Consider the following 16,793-nt stretch of genomic DNA (forward strand, 5'->3'; position numbering starts at 1 on the left):
CCATTGAGCCGACAAGTTTTTCAGTTAAATCCGGTGAAATTTTTGACCATTCTTCGAGAAGTGCTGCTTTGAGGGTTTCTTTGCTAGAAATATGGTGTTTTCGTATGTTTTTTTCTAGTAGGGACCATAAATTCTCAATGACATTTAAGTCAGGAGACTGCGCTGGTGGTTCCATTACGTGGGGACAATTCCATATCAACCACTGCTGGACAATTCCTGATTTATGTTTCGGGTCATTGTCTTGATAAAATCTAAAGTTGCTCCGTAGGCCTAGTTTTTCAGCACTTTGAAGCAAGTTTTCCTTTAGAATGTTAAGATACATATTCTTATCCATGATTCCATCTATAAAAACAAGGTTTCCAACGCCCGAAGCAGCCATACATGCCCAAACCATAACACTCCCACCGCCGTGTTTCACAGACGCACGTAAATTCTTATTATCGAGTTGTTTGTTGGGTTTACGCCAAACCATCGACCTTCCATCCGATCCAAATATATTAAACTTGGACTCGTCAGAAAATATCACAGTGTTCCAAAATGTGGAATCCTTCAGAACGTAATTTTTGGCGAATTTCAAACGACTAGCCTTATTTTTTGAATTAATGAACGGCTTTTTGAGTGAAACTCGACCATGAAAATCATGTGATCGTAAGATACGGCGGATAGTTGATGCACTACATTCCTTCTCAAGGAAGCTTTTCACTTGATCAGCCAATTTTTGTGCCGACAATTTGGGATTTTCACTAATTTTTCTAACGATATATCGTTCGTCAGTTTGTGTAAATATTTTATTTGGCGCTTCTCTGCCCTTGTTTTTTACACGATTTTCTTTTAAAAACCGTTCGATTATGTGCTGAACTGTAGACGATGGAATATTAACCATTTCAGCTATTGAACGCTGACTTTTCCCATTCTTAAAGTGGTGAATTACCAATTCTCGTTGTTCTACACTGGTGCGTCGTCCCATTTTTTTGTTCTTAGTAATCAAATTACTCATTCACGCTAAAAAATGTACTAATTCTATGAAAAAACAATTATTTTGTGGATAGCGTCATTTTTTTTTACCAAAAAGCCAAGGCAACGTGATCACTACCATTAAAAGCTGAGTGCAAGGATTAAGTGAAAAATTTTTTTTACCTGACATGTTTTTTAAGTAGAAAACAATGCTACTTTTATTAAGACTATTGATTTTTCCAAATATCTTTATTGGTTCAAAAGTTATGGGCGTTTAAATGTAATTTTTGTGGCTGCATCAAATAAGGTGACACTCACTGTACATACAACACAGAGCAAGAATTTTTAAAACGACCAGTTTTAGTACCGGCAATGCATAAACTTCGTACCGGCGACGAGGAAAAATTTAGTTCCCGGCGACGACGGAAAAACCACTGGTACGATGAAGGATGCCTTTGCAACAAAAATAGGCTATGTTTACAGGGCTACATTAAAAGCGAGCACAACAAGAGTGTGAAAGCTGCTGAAAGTTGATAAGGGAAGCGATATGCCTTTACAGTATGAAAAAAACAAAGGCAGCGTTTTAAATCCGGGGCAAGCTCCTGTTAGAACGAAAACGGCGGCTTTGTAACAGATCTCCATATACTAACCCAGGCGGGTTAGGCGGCTTATAATATATCCATAGCAAGTGGCGACTAAAATAACCAAATGTTTGAATGTCCCCCACCCGAAGTCTGAATAAAAACAAGGCTGTGGGCGCTGGTGGATTGCCTTCGGACGATTGGAATCGAATTGTTCTTTGCCTAGTTAATAAGAAGGGGGATCCTGCATACTGCGCCAAATATCACGGAATCAGCCTTCCTAATATCGTATATAAGCTCCTGTCAACCAGTGCGGCTTCTAACCTGGCACATCTACCATCGACCAGATATCCACAATGCGCCAAAACTTGGGGAAACACATCACCTATTCATCGATTTTAAAACCGCCTTCGACAGCGCGAAAAGGAGATGCCGCTATGTCTAAATTTGGTTTCTCCGCAAAACTTATACGGCTGTGCAAAATGACCTTGAGCAACACCATCAGGTCAGTCAGAATTGGGAACATAGGCCCTTCTGCCCGGAACTAGACGAGGTTTCTGACAGGGTGACTATCGTACGATTTCTTTAGTTTGATGCTGGAGAAAATATACCAAGCTGCATAATTTAACCGCCCTGGGATATTCTATAAACGCGGCCAGTTACAGACGTTTGCTGACGAAATTGATATCACCGGCGTCGTGAGTTCTGCTTACTCCAAACTTGAAAAAGAAGCAGGAAAGATGGTGAATGAGGACAAAACGAAGTACCTGCTGCCATCAATCAAAAAGTCAGTGCATTTGAGCTATGGCAACGACGGCACTGTTGGCAGCCATAATTTAGAAAAAGTAAGGCTTCTTTTATTTGGGAACCAGCATTAACACAAACATCAGCTTTAAAATCCAGCGAAGAATCTTGCAAATAAATGCTATTTTGGACTAGGTAGGCAATTGAAAAGTATAGTTAGCTCCCGGCAAACAAAACCTGTATTTGTATTTGTATTTTATTAAATTTTTTCCTAACACAACAATTTGACAAAATTATTTTATAGTGCTAGTCAGAACAGTGACAGAACAAAGGGGAAAATTCAAAAAATGTTTCAATAACTTAGATAAACAATAGATAATTTGTAAAATAAGACTTAATGGTTACAATAAATTTTAAAGAGCTAAGCCTAGGGACACAGAACAGAAATAAGAATAAAGGGGACATTGCAAGGGTAGGTAGTACAGTAATAATATTAGGTTCTATACTTTGAGGAAATAGGAGGTGGCAAGAAAAACGGATAGAAGATTAGTAAAGAGAGTCAGTTGAAGAAGGAGAGGTGAGTCAATTAAAGAACAAGATTAATTCTTTTTTGAAATGCAGTGCATTACTTATTTGTCTTATTCTGGCTGGAAGGGAGTTCCAAAGACGGATCGAAGTAACGAAGAATTGGCGTTCAGAAATTAGCATACGGTGTTTAACATGTGCAAGAACCATTGTCCTCGTAGAATGAAGAAATTGAAGCCTTCGATATAGGTAATAAGTCTCCTTCGTGTAGATTATCTTATGCAAGGTAATAAGTGTTCTAAACTTTAAAAGGTTGTCAAAAGAAATGTCTAGCAACTTTGCAGAATAACAGGAAACGTGATCAAGTCTATTCAGCCCGTAAACGTATCTAGCAATGTTATTGTAGGCAACATTAAGCTTCTTTTTACTCACAGCAGCCGTAGAGAAGCGTAGGTATTAAGTACGCTTTGGATAAAAGTAGTCGAATATGTAGCGGAGTGAAATACTGTGTCAACCACAGTGTACGGAGCATACCGTACACTTTTCCTACGGTTCTAAAGATATGGTCTCTCCAGGACAATGTTTTGTTAAAAACTATGCCAAGATTTCTTGCCGTGTCAACATATTCTATAACAGAATTTTCAAACATAATATTGTTTAAGCCATTTGTAGCTAGCGGCTTTCTACGGATAACAATGCACTTCGACTTTCTAGGATTTAGACATAAACCATTCATGGAAGCCCATACACCTATTTGACTAAGGTCTTGATTCAAGTTACTTATACATAAACTTATACAATCGACAGGACAGCACGTATACAATTGAACATCGTCCGCATAGATGTGGACGTCACAATACTTAAGAACACGAGGCAGGTCATTAATGTACAATACAAACAACAAAGGACCAAGGATTGACCCTTGGGGTACACCACGCGAAACGTCTAACAAGTTTGACTTTCTATTATCTACACATACTGCCTGCGTTCTGCCGTATAGATAAGATCTGATTAGGTTGGTTGCATGACTGGAAAAATTAAACATATTTTCCAGCTTTTTACATAGTAGGGTATGGTCAACAGCCGTAAAGTTATCATCTATGCGCTCCCATATATCTTCTACCACAGAAATAAGTGCCGTAGTACAGCTCCTTTTTGGTCTGAAACCGGACTGCACACATTATGGCTTTATTGGCAGTGACTCGTGCAGCTTTGAAGCGCATGTGCATTTCCACAGTTCTGTATCTTTTCCACCGGGAATAAGCTAGATTACGCAAGTGAATTAGATTCATAATACTGGCGTCAAACCATGGATTGCTATTGTGTTTCGTCACCTTAAGTTTCGTAGGAACGTGGTCGTCGAAGAGCTTATTTATACTGTCTTGAAGGAATTAAGTTTGCCCGTCCACCGATGCCATCGTTCGAATCAATCTCCAGTCGACAGACTCCACTGCTTCAGCAAGTACATGCAACTTTTCGTACCCATCCTGCTATATGGTGTAGAAGCATGTACCATGAGAACATCAGATGAGGCGGTGCGTGGAGTGTTCGAGCTAAAAGGCCTTCGAAAAATGTACGGACCTATACGCGAGGGCGACGGCGGGTTAGGGGGTTAGAATATACCCGCGGTAGGTATGCCTGTTGTTATGTATGAAACGAAGTGGTAACGCCACACACTGAATTAATTTACTATCATTTTGGCAACTCTGTTTTGCTTATTCTTTTTCGTTTTTTTTATTCTTTAGTATTAACTCAACACATTTTATATTGAAATGTTCATATCCACTCATATTAAATAAACTGAGTAAATATACATATACAAAAGTGGGATTAAAAAGATGAGCCTCACACCGGAAGATTTGAAGAGGGTGATGGATGCATTGGCAGGGGCAATTCGCGAGGCTGCAGAGGGGGCGTCCCACAGTGCGGGGGCAAATGCAAATCAGCGGGCAGCAACCAAACCGCCACCGTTTAGTATTGCAGAATACAAGTCAGAAGACAAATCCGCAGTGCAGGATTTTTTCACACGCGTAGATCGGGCCTTACAGCTGAGCAAAGTTCCAGAAGAGGAACAACACAAATTCGTACTCGTGCATATGGGGGCAGAGCTGAACGCCGCACTAAAAATACTTGTTAGCCCAAAGACGCCTGACTCGCTGAAATACAATGAAATAAAAACCGTGTTAATTCGCCATTTTGATGGCTCACGGAACAAGTATGCTGAAAGTATCAAATTTAGACAAAGTAAGCAAGAAAAAGACGAATCGATTGCCGAGTACGCACTTCGTTTAAAAAAGGGCGCTGCATATTGTGAATATGGCGACTTTTTGGATAGGATGTTAACAGAGCAGTTACTGTATGGCGTGGAGTCACGCTATATTTGCAATGAGGTTATAAGTAAAAAACCAAACAATTTTACTGAGGCATACGAAATTGCGCACACAATCGAACTAACACAAAGTGCAACAACAGATCTGAAGTGTACAGAGTGGGAACAACCAAGTGAACCAACGTTTAAACTGGGATACGAACCAGTCAAAACAAAAAGAAATGCAACTGCTGAAAAGTTGACCAAGAAGCCAAAAGAAAAATCCGCAAATTGTTACGGATGTGGGGGCCAACACAGCAGAAAAGATTCAGTAGCTCCAAATGTTTTTCGTGTGGAAAATTGGGCCACATTGCAAAAGTGTGCAAGGCAAAACTAGATCAGATTTCAGAGGATGAGCTCGAACCAGTTCAGCAGCTGAACAGCATTAATGTATGTAAAGCAGTAGACAGAAAAATGCTTCACGTAAATATCGATGGAAAGCAAATACAGATGGAGCTTGTGCCCCATGCGCCATTATTAATTATAAAACTCTTCGCACTATAAAACCGAATTTTAGATTATTAAAAACAGATAGACGATTTACAAGCTATACGGGGCATAGAGTGAACTGCATGGGTAGGGTTGTAGTAACCGCATCAATGGGGAGGACTAAGCGGCGCCTGAATCTGTATGTTGTCCAAGAAGATTTCGATACACTTTGCGGTAGAGAATGGATCTCACAATTCGCACGTGAAATTAACTTTTCGGAGCTATTTTCGTCAGCCAGGCAAATTAACTCTATAAGTTCAACCGCGCCAAAACTTTCAGAAAACCAACGAGAACGGCTGCAACATCTTGCAAGTTACGAAGAAGTCTTTGACACGACAGCGGGTAAGTTGAGAGGGCCGCCTGCAAAAGTGAAGCTGAAGGCGGGAGCCACACCAGTGTTCGCACGAGCATGCGAAATACCAATGGCACTGAGAGAGGCGTATGCCAAGGAAATAGATCGCAAAATCCAGTCTGGCTTTTACGTGAGAGTAGAGCATTCGGAATGGGCTTCAGCAACACATGTAGTCGCGAAAAAAATGGAGATATTCGCATCACTGGCAATTACAAGCCAACGGTTAATCCAAGAATGATTATTGACGAACATCCGATTCCTAAAGCGGAAGACTTGTTCAATAAAATGAAAAAAGCGGCGATATTTTGTCACTTGGATATAACCGACGCATATACACACCTTACGATCGACGATGATTTCGCACATGTTTTGACCTTAAACACAGCTACACACGGACTAGTACGACGGACTCGTGCGGTATATGGGGCAGCAAATATTCCAGCTATTTGGCAAAGAAAAATGGAGACGCAAGGAGTGCCAAACGTTTTAAATTTCTTTGATGACATCTTGGTGTTCGCGGAAAATTTTGAAGAGCTGCTGAGGGTTTTGACGACAACGCTAAATCGCATCAAATGCAATGGTCTACGCTTAAATAAGTCAAAGTGTGTTTTTGCTACTCCATCGGTGGAGTTTTTAGGCCATCGCATCGACGCACAGGGGGTGCATAAATTTGACAAACACATTGAAGCTGTACTGAATAGCCCCAAACCAACGAATGTGGAGGAGCTACAGCTGTTTTTAGGAAAAGCTACTTACTATAGTGCATTTATCCCAGACCTGACGACGAGAGCGCGACCATTGCGCGATATGCTGAAAAGCGAAAAATTTCACTGGTCCAAAGGAGCAAATTTAGCCTTTGAGTATCTAAAACAGGCGCTGGTTTCTCCACAAGTCTTGATACCCTACAACCCGGCACTACCGGTTCTACTAGCGACGGACGCGAGTCAAACAGGGTTGGGAGCGGTGCTATCACATCGCTTAGAGAACGGAACTGAACGACCCATTGCATACGCAAGTCGAACACTGAATACTGCAGAACAGCGATACCCACAGATGGACAAAGAGGCACTGGCAATAGTATGGGCAGTTCAGAAATTTTTCAAATATTTATACGCGCATCATTTCACGCTAATCACAGATCATAAACCGTTGTCACAAATTTTACAACCAGACAAGTCTTTACCAGTACTTTGCATTAGCAGAATGGCTAATTACGCAGACTTTCTGATTAGATTTGATTTCGAAGTGGTGTATAAAAATTCAAAGGCAAACGCTAACGCCGACTATCTTTCACGGGCCCACCCTCTACGACAGCAACCATTACAGGTGGGACAGGTGCGGCAGGCATATACGGATAATCCAGACGAGTTCGACAACTTTGTGATTCGCCAAATCAACCAATTACCATTAAGATCCGACAAAATTGCAAACGAATCCAGAAAAGACGAGCGACTGGGTAAAATAATTAAACTGCTGGAAACAGGTCAATGCTTGAAGAGGACAGGATACAAGTACCCAGAAGTGAGTTACAAGCTATCGTCAGGATGTTTGATGTTCGAGCATCGCGTCGTCATTCCACCAAAGTACAGAGCCAAACTGCTTGACAATTTACACACATCACACCTAGGGATTGTCAAGATGAAAGGAATCGCCGCTCATTCATATACTGGCCGGGCATTGACAATTATATCGAGAACATGGCGAACAAATGCGAATCATGTGCAAAACAGGCAAACAAACCCGGGAAAAGTGGCGATCATCATTGGGAGTATCCCAAGGGACCGTGGGAACGCATTCATATTGACTATGCGGGACCGTTCGAAGGAGCAATGCTACTGATAATCTCGGATGCGTATAGCAAGTGGTTAGAGGTGAAAATCACTAAATCAATTACGGCGGCCGCGACAATTACTTTGCTGGCCGACGTATTTGCGGCTTATGGCGTTCCTCAAACGGTTGTATCTGATAATGGAACAAATTTCACGTCCGCGGAATTTAACAACTTCCTAACTACAGTCGGTGTTAAATATCACAAATACTCAGCACCGTATCACCCGGCAACTAATGGACAAGCAGAGCGAAGCGTACAGACGGTCAAGAACGCATTGAAAGCAATGGGTACCACGAATAGTTCTTTGCAGGAAAACATAAACGAATTCTTGAGACAGTACAAAAATGCACCACATTCGACAACAGGCACCTCGCCAGCACTATTGTTTATGGGGCGGCAGCTACGAACGCGATTGGACTTGATTCGACCAGAGGAAAACTCGAGGAAAGTAGAGGAAAAACAATACATGCATCTCAAGAAAAAGGGAAGAGAGTTCAAGGTAAATCAAAACGTATACTTCCTGTCGGGTAACCCGCGAATTTCTAAGTGGCTCAAAGGAACAATACACGCCCGTCTAGGGGATCTTCACTATCAAATACAATTCAATGGGAAAATGATAAAAAGACATGTAGATCAAATACGGAAGTCACACGCGGGGCCCGATAAAGCAATACCGGAAGTGAATCATCATGAAACGAGAGTTGCAGATAAAGAGAACGGCACAGCTGCATCGGGTATAGTAGAAAACCACGAAGAAGTCGAAGCACCCATAGAATCACCACAAAATATATTATTGGGATCAGAAGAAGATTTGGAAGGGTTCTCTACTCCCAACACTACAATAATACAGGACGATACACCGCCATGGCATTCAACACCAGCACGGCAGGCGACATCGGAAAGAGATCCGGAACTAAGCGAGACGCCGGCAGCCCCTCGGCGGTCGACCAGACAAAGGAAAACGAGAGTTCCATTCTCACCTTAACTCCTGCAGAGGAAGGAAAAATGTTATGTATGAAACGAAGTGGTAACGCCACACACTGAATTAATTTACTATCATTTTGGCAGCTCTGTGTTGCTTATTCTTTTTTGTTCTTTTTTATTCTTTAGTATTAACTCAACACATTTTATATTGAAATGTTCATATCCACTCATATTAAATAAACTGAGTAAATATACATATACAAAACCTGTCGTAAGAGGCGACTAAAATACCAGATTCAAGGGGTTGTGTAGCGCAACCTTTTCAGGTTGCCAGCGCAATATATAGCTTCTCCAAACCCAATCGTCAACCTCACCTATCAGTGGCGGATCCTGTTTCATTAACAACCGAGGCCCTGTCGACCCCAAACTCCCCATGGAACTTGGGGATGGGGAGGGAGGGATAGCCTGAAGGTTTAATGTGGCCATATAAATCGTTCCCGACATGGTCGGGCTAGCACTTTAATGGAGCTGTGTTACCGGAGCGTATCGGATTTGTAATCGGCAAAGGACCACATCGATAACACTCCCCAAAGCCTTCGGGGAGTAACCTTATCGCTACAACAACAACAACGAATGAAAATGAATGAAATATGATGCTCCAGCAAAGAAAGTATTTTTATCGGAACCCGCCTTTGGAAAAAGGAAGAGAGCGGTCACCACTCCACCGGAAGGACCATGTGGAAAGCGATTTAAATTACCTTGGTGCGACCAATTGGCGCCAGTTATCCCAACGAAGAAGCACGGGCGCGCTTTGTTGGATAACCGTTTAAATGTTAAGCACCTATTAAGTTACTGTTACAAGAAGAAAAGGATGACAATTGATAACAACATTCCCCAGCATTATAAAAAGCCTTGCCTATGTTCTCCAAAAGCTGTATGGATTAAACAGTTTGGAAAAGCAGAAATGTGGAAGGGAAAGCTGAAAATCTTCATGTCTGTAGATAAGCCATTAAATTAGATGTCACTATCATCCCCGGTAGTCCACAGCGGGTTAGAGGGTTAGAATATACCCGCGGTAGGTATGCCTGTCGTAAGAGGCGACTAAAATACCGGATTCAAGGAGTTTGTGTAGCGCAGCCCTTTCAGGTTGCCAATGCGATATATAGCTTCTGCTAACCCAATTGTCAACCTCACCTTCGAGCGGCGAATCCCGTTTCACTAACAGACGAGGCTCTGGCGATCCAGAACTCCTCATGGATCTAGGGGGTGGGAGGGCGGTATGGCCTAGAAGGTCGTATGTGGTCATAACAAATCGTTCCCGATATGGTCAGGTTTGGTACCCTTCAAGGAGTGTCTTTATCGCTACAACAACAACATCCCCGGTATCTCCTTGGAGCCATGATATGATTGGCGAGTATTCTTGTTGTTGTTGTAGCAGTGCTTCGCCCCACCTAACAGCTGCGACCGATCACAAATTGTCATCAATATCCTCTAACGGGAGTCCAAGGAAACTTGCTGTTTCAACAGGGGTGGTAGAGGCGTTGGTTCCACATTACAGTTAAAGAGATGGTTGGTGTCATGTGGGGACACATAGCAAGCGAGGCATACATTTTGTATGTCGGGGTTAATTCTGGATAGGTAAGGGTTTAACCTGTTACAGTATCCAGAACGAAGTTGAGCTAGAGTGACTCGCGTTTCCCTGGGGAGTATGCGTTCCTCCTCTGCAAGTTTTGGCTTACGGAGATGACTCCTTAAGTCCCTAGGCGGTGTTGGCTCATCAATCAGATGTCCAGTTTTCTGGGTATTCAACAGGAATTGTTTGGTTAGCATCTCATTTCTCTCCCTGATGGGGAGTATTCTTGCCTCATTATGTAGATGGTGTTCTGGGGACATAAGAAGACAGCCCGTGGCGATTCTGAGAGCAGTTTTTGGCAGGCCTGTAGCTTCTTCCAGTGGGTAATTTTTAGACTTGGCGACCATATAGGGGACGCGTAGCATGCAATCGGCTGGCTAATTGCTTTGTATGTGGTAATGAGCGTTTCTTTGTCTTTTCCCCAAGTACTGCCAGCAAGGGATTTGAGGATTTTATTACGGCTCTGGATTTTCGGAACAATTGTGGCTGCGTGCTCACCAAAATGTAGATCCTGATCAAACGTCACACCCAAGATTTTGGGGTATAGGACAGTCGGTAGCGTAGTGCCATCGACGTGGATGTTCAAAATGGTTGACATTTGGGACGTCCAAGTTGTAAATAGGGTCGCGGATGATTTAGTCGGTGATAATGCCAGGTTTCGTGAGGCGAAAAAACCGGAGAGATCAGGGAGGTAGCCGTTTATTCTGTTGCAAAGCTCATCGATCTTTGGGCCCGTGCCAGTGGCCATTATTGTGCAGTCATCGGCGTAAGAAACGATAGTAACTCCTTCTGGTGGCGAAGGTAGCTTAGATATGTAGAAATTAAACAAAAGTGGGGATAGGACAGCACCCTGTGGCACCCCTTGTTTAATTCTTCTTGGTTTTGATGTTTCGTTTCTGAATTACACCGATGCCGGCCGACCACACAGATAATTTGCGGTCCACCTTTTAAGACATGGTGGAAGGGTAGACCCTTCCAGGTCTTGCAGTAACCGCCATGGTTGACCGTATCAAAACCGCAATCTATCTGGGTGTTGATGGCATTTAGCGCGGTGGTGGTGCTATGGAGTTTTCTGAAGCCATGCCGATGACAGGCTAGCTGCAAATTTGCTTTGAAGTAGGGGAGCAAAATGGCTTCAAGCGTCTTGGCTAATGGCGATAGGAGAGATATCGGGCGATACGACTCTCCTATGTTAGCTGGTTTCCCAGGCTTTAGTAGCGGGACCACCTTAGCCATTTTTCGGGTATGACAAAAGTGGAAAGAGACAGGTTGAAGACATGTGCTAAATATTTGAAACCCTCTTTCCCTAGGCTTTTAAGCATCGGCATGGCTATGCCGCCTGGGCCCACTGCTTTGGATGGTTTAGCATGACCGATGGCATCCTCAACCTCTTTGGCGGTGATGGTAATTGGTGACGCGCTGAATTTATTGTTTATGTGCGTGTCTGTTGGCCCTCCGTCTATCTTTGTCGACCGTAGAATGCATTATATATTGTCGGCAGAAAGCGCTTGCGCATTTTTTCGCATCCGACAGCAGTTTATCGCCAAAGGCGATGGAAACTTTGTCAATGTGCCTAGACGGATTCGATAGGGACTTTACGGTGGACCAAAGTTTACCTACACCGGCAGTGAGGTTACAACCGCTGAGGTGCTCCTCCCATTTCGCCCGCTTGTGTTCATCCACAAGCAATCTGATGCGTTGGTTTATATCCCTTATTTGTGGGTCGCCAGGATCGAGCTGTCTTATAAGGTCACGTTCTCTTGCTAAACTTGCGGCCTCTGCCGGGAAGTGGGGCCGAATTTCGGGTATTCTACCAGCGGGAATGAAACGAGCCGCTTGCTTGGCTTGCTGAGCAGCGAAGCTGCTGGAAGGTAGTGGGGATACGCTTAGGCGTAGACTACGGGACGCGCTTGGGCGTGAACAGCAAGGAGCCACAAAAGATTTATAGAAGTTACGTGGACGTCTGGTTTGGGGATCTAGCCCAGAACAACCTCTCCGATGCAACCATCCCTTACACGAGACACACTGACAAGAGTATGATCGTCCTAAAAAGATTCTTTTCCGGTAGATGCAGCAAAACCATGGAACTTGGGGGTGGGGAGGGAGGGATGGCCTGAAGGTTTAATGTGGCCATATAAATCGTTCCCGAGATGGTCGGGCCAGCACCTTAATGGTGCTGTGTTACCGGAGCGTATCGGACCTGTATCCGACAAAGGACCATCACATCGATAACACTCCCCAAAGCCTTCGGGGAGTAACTAATCGCTACAACAACAACAACAACAACCGGGGTCAGACGACGGACCCGGATTGGGTTCGATACCTTCCCTGAGCAAGAGAATATGGAGCAGTCCTGCTGCAAGGAGCTGCTGGGAGGATGACAATTTGTGGCAGGGACGCAACAATTTAATGGGGTTACACTGAAATGGCAGTCCTTGGTCGGGAAAAATCCCGAGTCGCTCCGGTACATAGAACCGACGGCCTTGGGAAGCGCCCTGTCGGGTTTGATGGTTCCTATCATAAAGTTGAAATATTACTTTAGCCACATTAAGTGCACTTTTCCCTATAAATTAATGTTGTTGTTGTAGCGATAAGGACACTCTCTGAAGGCCTTGGGGAGTGTTATGGAGTTGTTGGTCCTTTACCGGGTGCAGATCCGGTACGTTCCGGTACCAAGCCCGACCATCTCGGGAACGATTCTTATGACCACTTGCGACCTTCTAGGCTATACCGCCCTCCCACCCTCTAGATCCATGAGGAGTTCGGGGTCGCCAGGGCCTCGGCTGTTAACGATTCGCCACGGATAGGTGAGGTTGGTAATTGGGTTTGGAGAAGCTATATATTGTGCTGGCAACCTGAAAGGGCTGCGCTATACAAACTCCTTGAATCCGGTATTTTAGTCTCCTCTTACGACAGAAATACCTACCGCGGGTATATCCTAACCCTTAGGGGGTGGGGGGATGAATTAATATTAATGACTTGGAATGGTAACAGTTCACCAAATTTGTAATGTAGTTTAGAGTGAAGAAAGTTTTACTCAAATTTTGTTGAGACTTAATATGAGGCGCTCTTACTCTAAATTATGCATTATACTTTTATTCATTGTTTACACTAAAACTGCCGTTAGTGCTCGATAGGTGAAGTGATAAATTTAAAAACAATTTCGTTTAAAACATATATTCCTTCTTTTTAGATGCGTCTAATTTTTCCGCTTACAATATTTTCATACATATCTACCACATATACACACATATATTTGAGTTTCTTTTCATCATAAAATATGCATCAAGTGTTTCTTAACAAAAGTCTTCATTGATTATATCTGTATTCACTGCCAAACCACGCTCTTTCAACGCTTTCGAAATTAGTCGATGTTTTTCTTGACGTTGTTCGTGCTCTCTACGTTGTGCGTCTAATATTTCATCAACAGATATTTCTTTTAGTGGTAATTTGTTTTCTTTTTCATGATCCTAAAGATACATAAACATAGATTAATCACTAAATATGGTACACTACAACAATATGTATAAAGCAATATGAGCAAAGCTCGCTAATTCAATACATACAACAATTATATTTACTTACAATTTCTCCCAATAAAACTACATTCTCGCCACGTATAATAAATACTCCTCGTGGTATGTCACCATATTCATTACCGACATGAATACGTTCGATAGTCCGGTGCAAAACCAAATTAGCAAACTGATCGACGGAGCGCAAATAACCAATTAATGTGCGTCCATCCCGTAACAATACCATTAATTTTTCTATAAAAAAAAACAAATAAATATGTTAAATGATGTATGTGGGTGAAAATTAAAAGTGCATAGCGCACCACCCAGCAGGTGCGAAGGTTGCTTAAAAACTTACTATCAACTTCATCCAAAAGATGTGCTGTGCCGGCTAATGGATTAAGATCGTCCATTTGAATAAGTAATTTTGTAACAAATTATATTACTTATTTCTTGTGTTTTTAGCGCATATTTTGGCAAAATAAGTACATTTAAAGCTGTTTTGATGTGAATAAAAATGTTTACAAAAAGGTTACAGAGAAATGACAGCAAAAGTTCCCGATCAGCAGTGAACAGTCCTGGTAAGTTTAAAAATTCAGAAAAAATCCCTAAATATTACTCTTAAGGGCAAATTAATGGTGACATATAACCATAAAACCGCAAATCACACACACAAGATTGCGCATGTAAACAAAAGATCAGCTGTTTTTTATGGGCAATTTTTACGTCATTTTCCTTTAGCTCTTGTTTTTTCTCTCTTTCTTTCGTTCGCTCAAGCAGTCAAGTGTAACGTAGATACGCAGAACGAAGCAATTTTGAACTCGTGAATGCACAATCTTCTGTGTGTGATTTGTGCCATACCTACCTTATGGAAATCAATGTAATCCATTAATGGTGCCATACCATAACGATAACTCGATTACATTGATTTCCATAATACTGTTTTCACACAGACGGCTTGTTGAATAATAAAGGCAATTTTCTACATTAAGACGCTTATTGAGCTCAATCTTCCCTACAAAATTCAAATCTATTATTATTTCATTAGTAGCTAATCGAATGCCTAATGAAGTCAAAAGCACAATGCAACTCTGTTGGCAGCATTCCGCTTCCGTTTCCGTTTCTTAGTTTTCAAAGCAATTGTCATTGTCTGCATGGCGGAACGATACAAGGTGGCCGCATCGAACAGCTGATTATAACCTTTTTTATTTGATTTGATACATCAACTACCGGCGCAGTACGATTTTGACATTTGTCCATCGAATTTACAAGTACATGGAATTTTTTTGTTTGTAGGTATGTCACCATGCTCCCACCTTGTATCGTTCCGCCATGATTGTCTGTCTCATCCTTCATACTAATCGAGCAGTTACTTCTGTGTGGAAGCAAAAAATTTACGATTTCATTAGCAGGTGAAATGAGATCATTAAGTTTCTGTGTGAAAACAGTATAAGGTAGATGTGATCAGCTGTTTTATCTGGTTATGGCTTTATGGTTATGTCACCATTAATTCGCCCTTATGACCCGCTGAAGATAGCCAGCCCTATGCGCCGCCATATTGAAGACCCTGTCAAAACGCTAAAAAGTAGCCATATTGAACATCCTGTCAGGCAGTTGACGATAAAGGGCCAATTAATGGTGACTTATAAGCATAAAGCCATATCTAGATAAAACAGCTGATCGGACCTGCCTTATGGAAATCAATGTTATCGATTAATGGTGCCATACTATAATGCTAACGCCATAGCCAACCAATTGGTTTTTGGTTTCTCGCCATATCCATAACCTAAAAATATTAGAGTTGGTGAATTTAATAACTTTTTGTAGATTTCTTTCATTGTTTGGGGTACGTTATCACTAAGAGACATATCTTTTGTGGAATATGTTTTAATTTTTTGCGTTTTCTTCGTTTTTATGAAATTTTCATAATTTTTAGCTTAAGGCACCATTAATCAATCACATTGGAGATGGTTATGGATATGGGTATGGTTACGACTACGGCGTTAGGGTTAAGGAAGTTTAAGTTGGCTTTAAGATATCACACTTAGTTTGATACACTATAAACGCCATAACCATACCAAATCCAACCAATTGGTTTCTCGCCATATCCATAAAGGTTCATGCACATTATACGACGCGACATGTAGCGACACGTTCCGACGAAATATTCGCGGCATTTTTGCCTTTCCTACCGCTGATAGTTTTACTAATACACTCACACTTTTAGTTGACAATGCTGATTCTGCGATGACGAAAACATTGATATTCAAATTTATTTATATTCCTTTGTTCGCACACGCATGTCCGCATGTACCCAACGACAGCCTATAATTATGAAAAAGGACTCAAACTGGGAAAGCTTCGGACACCTGGTACAGAACAAAAGAACATACAGCAGATACCAGCAGATATAAGAAGGAGACAAAAACTCACACGTACACAGTTGTTTACATCAGATTTGTGCAAGTCCCCTTAAGTTTGTGATAGAAAGTTTGTATGAGGCGATGATCGTTAGGTTGATATTGCTGACAATCAGATGACAGTCATATGATAGTCAGTATTCTTGTAGGGTAGTTGGCTAACTTGGTCGTGTCGTGTCGTACGACGTTCGCTAGATGTGCATGGCTCCATAAGAATACATGCAAAGAATATTTTGTCGCTATATGTCGCGTCGTATAATGTGTATGAACCTTGACCTAAAAATATTTGAGTTGGTGAATTTAATAACTTTTTGTAGATTTTCTTCATTGTTTTGGATATGTTAAGGCTAAGAGACTTATTTTTTGTGGAATATGTTTGTATATTTTTGCGTTTTCTTCATTTTTATTAAATTTTCACAATTTTTAGGTTAAAGCACCATTAACCGATCACATTGGA

The 16,793-nt window shown here is 41.9% G+C and overlaps 2 protein-coding genes across 2 annotated transcripts in view; one reads left to right on the forward strand and one right to left on the reverse strand.

Moving 5' to 3' along the window:
- Positions 1-13,562: 13,562 nt before the first annotated feature.
- Positions 13,563-14,500, reverse strand: LSm1 (U6 snRNA-associated Sm-like protein LSm1). Its single transcript, XM_067771693.1, has 3 exons — positions 14,275-14,500; positions 13,987-14,171; positions 13,563-13,871 (listed from the first exon to the last, which is right to left on the reverse strand). The coding sequence occupies exons 1-3, from the start codon at positions 14,327-14,329 to the stop codon at positions 13,698-13,700; spliced, it is 414 nt and encodes a 137-aa protein (XP_067627794.1). The 5' UTR covers positions 14,330-14,500; the 3' UTR covers positions 13,563-13,697.
- Letm1 (Leucine zipper and EF-hand containing transmembrane protein 1) overlaps positions 14,419-16,793 on the forward strand; it is a 55,491-nt gene continuing 53,116 nt past the window's right edge. The window contains exon 1 of the mRNA XM_067771681.1: positions 14,419-14,497. Coding sequence (XP_067627782.1) covers positions 14,434-14,497 — 64 coding nt within the window. The 5' untranslated portion in view covers positions 14,419-14,433. The remainder of the gene's footprint in view (positions 14,498-16,793) is intronic.

The sequence above is a fragment of the Eurosta solidaginis genome, chromosome 3, assembly GCF_040869045.1.
Source record: "Eurosta solidaginis isolate ZX-2024a chromosome 3, ASM4086904v1, whole genome shotgun sequence".
Lineage (NCBI taxonomy): Eukaryota > Metazoa > Arthropoda > Insecta > Diptera > Tephritidae > Eurosta > Eurosta solidaginis.

What these genes read in the sequence shown, in the direction of transcription:
- LSm1 (XM_067771693.1), bottom strand. Translation starts at nt 14,329, where the DNA reads ATGGACGATCTTAATCCATTAGCCGGCACAGCACATCTTTTGGATGAA. An exon ending in TCTTTTGGATGAAGTTGATA is followed by an intron (nt 14,172 to 14,274) that starts GTAAGTTTTTAA and finishes TTTTTTTTATAG; the next exon opens with AAAAATTAATGGTATTGTTA. An exon ending in TAGTTTTATTGGGAGAAATT is followed by an intron (nt 13,872 to 13,986) that starts GTAAGTAAATAT and finishes ATGTATCTTTAG; the next exon opens with GATCATGAAAAAGAAAACAA.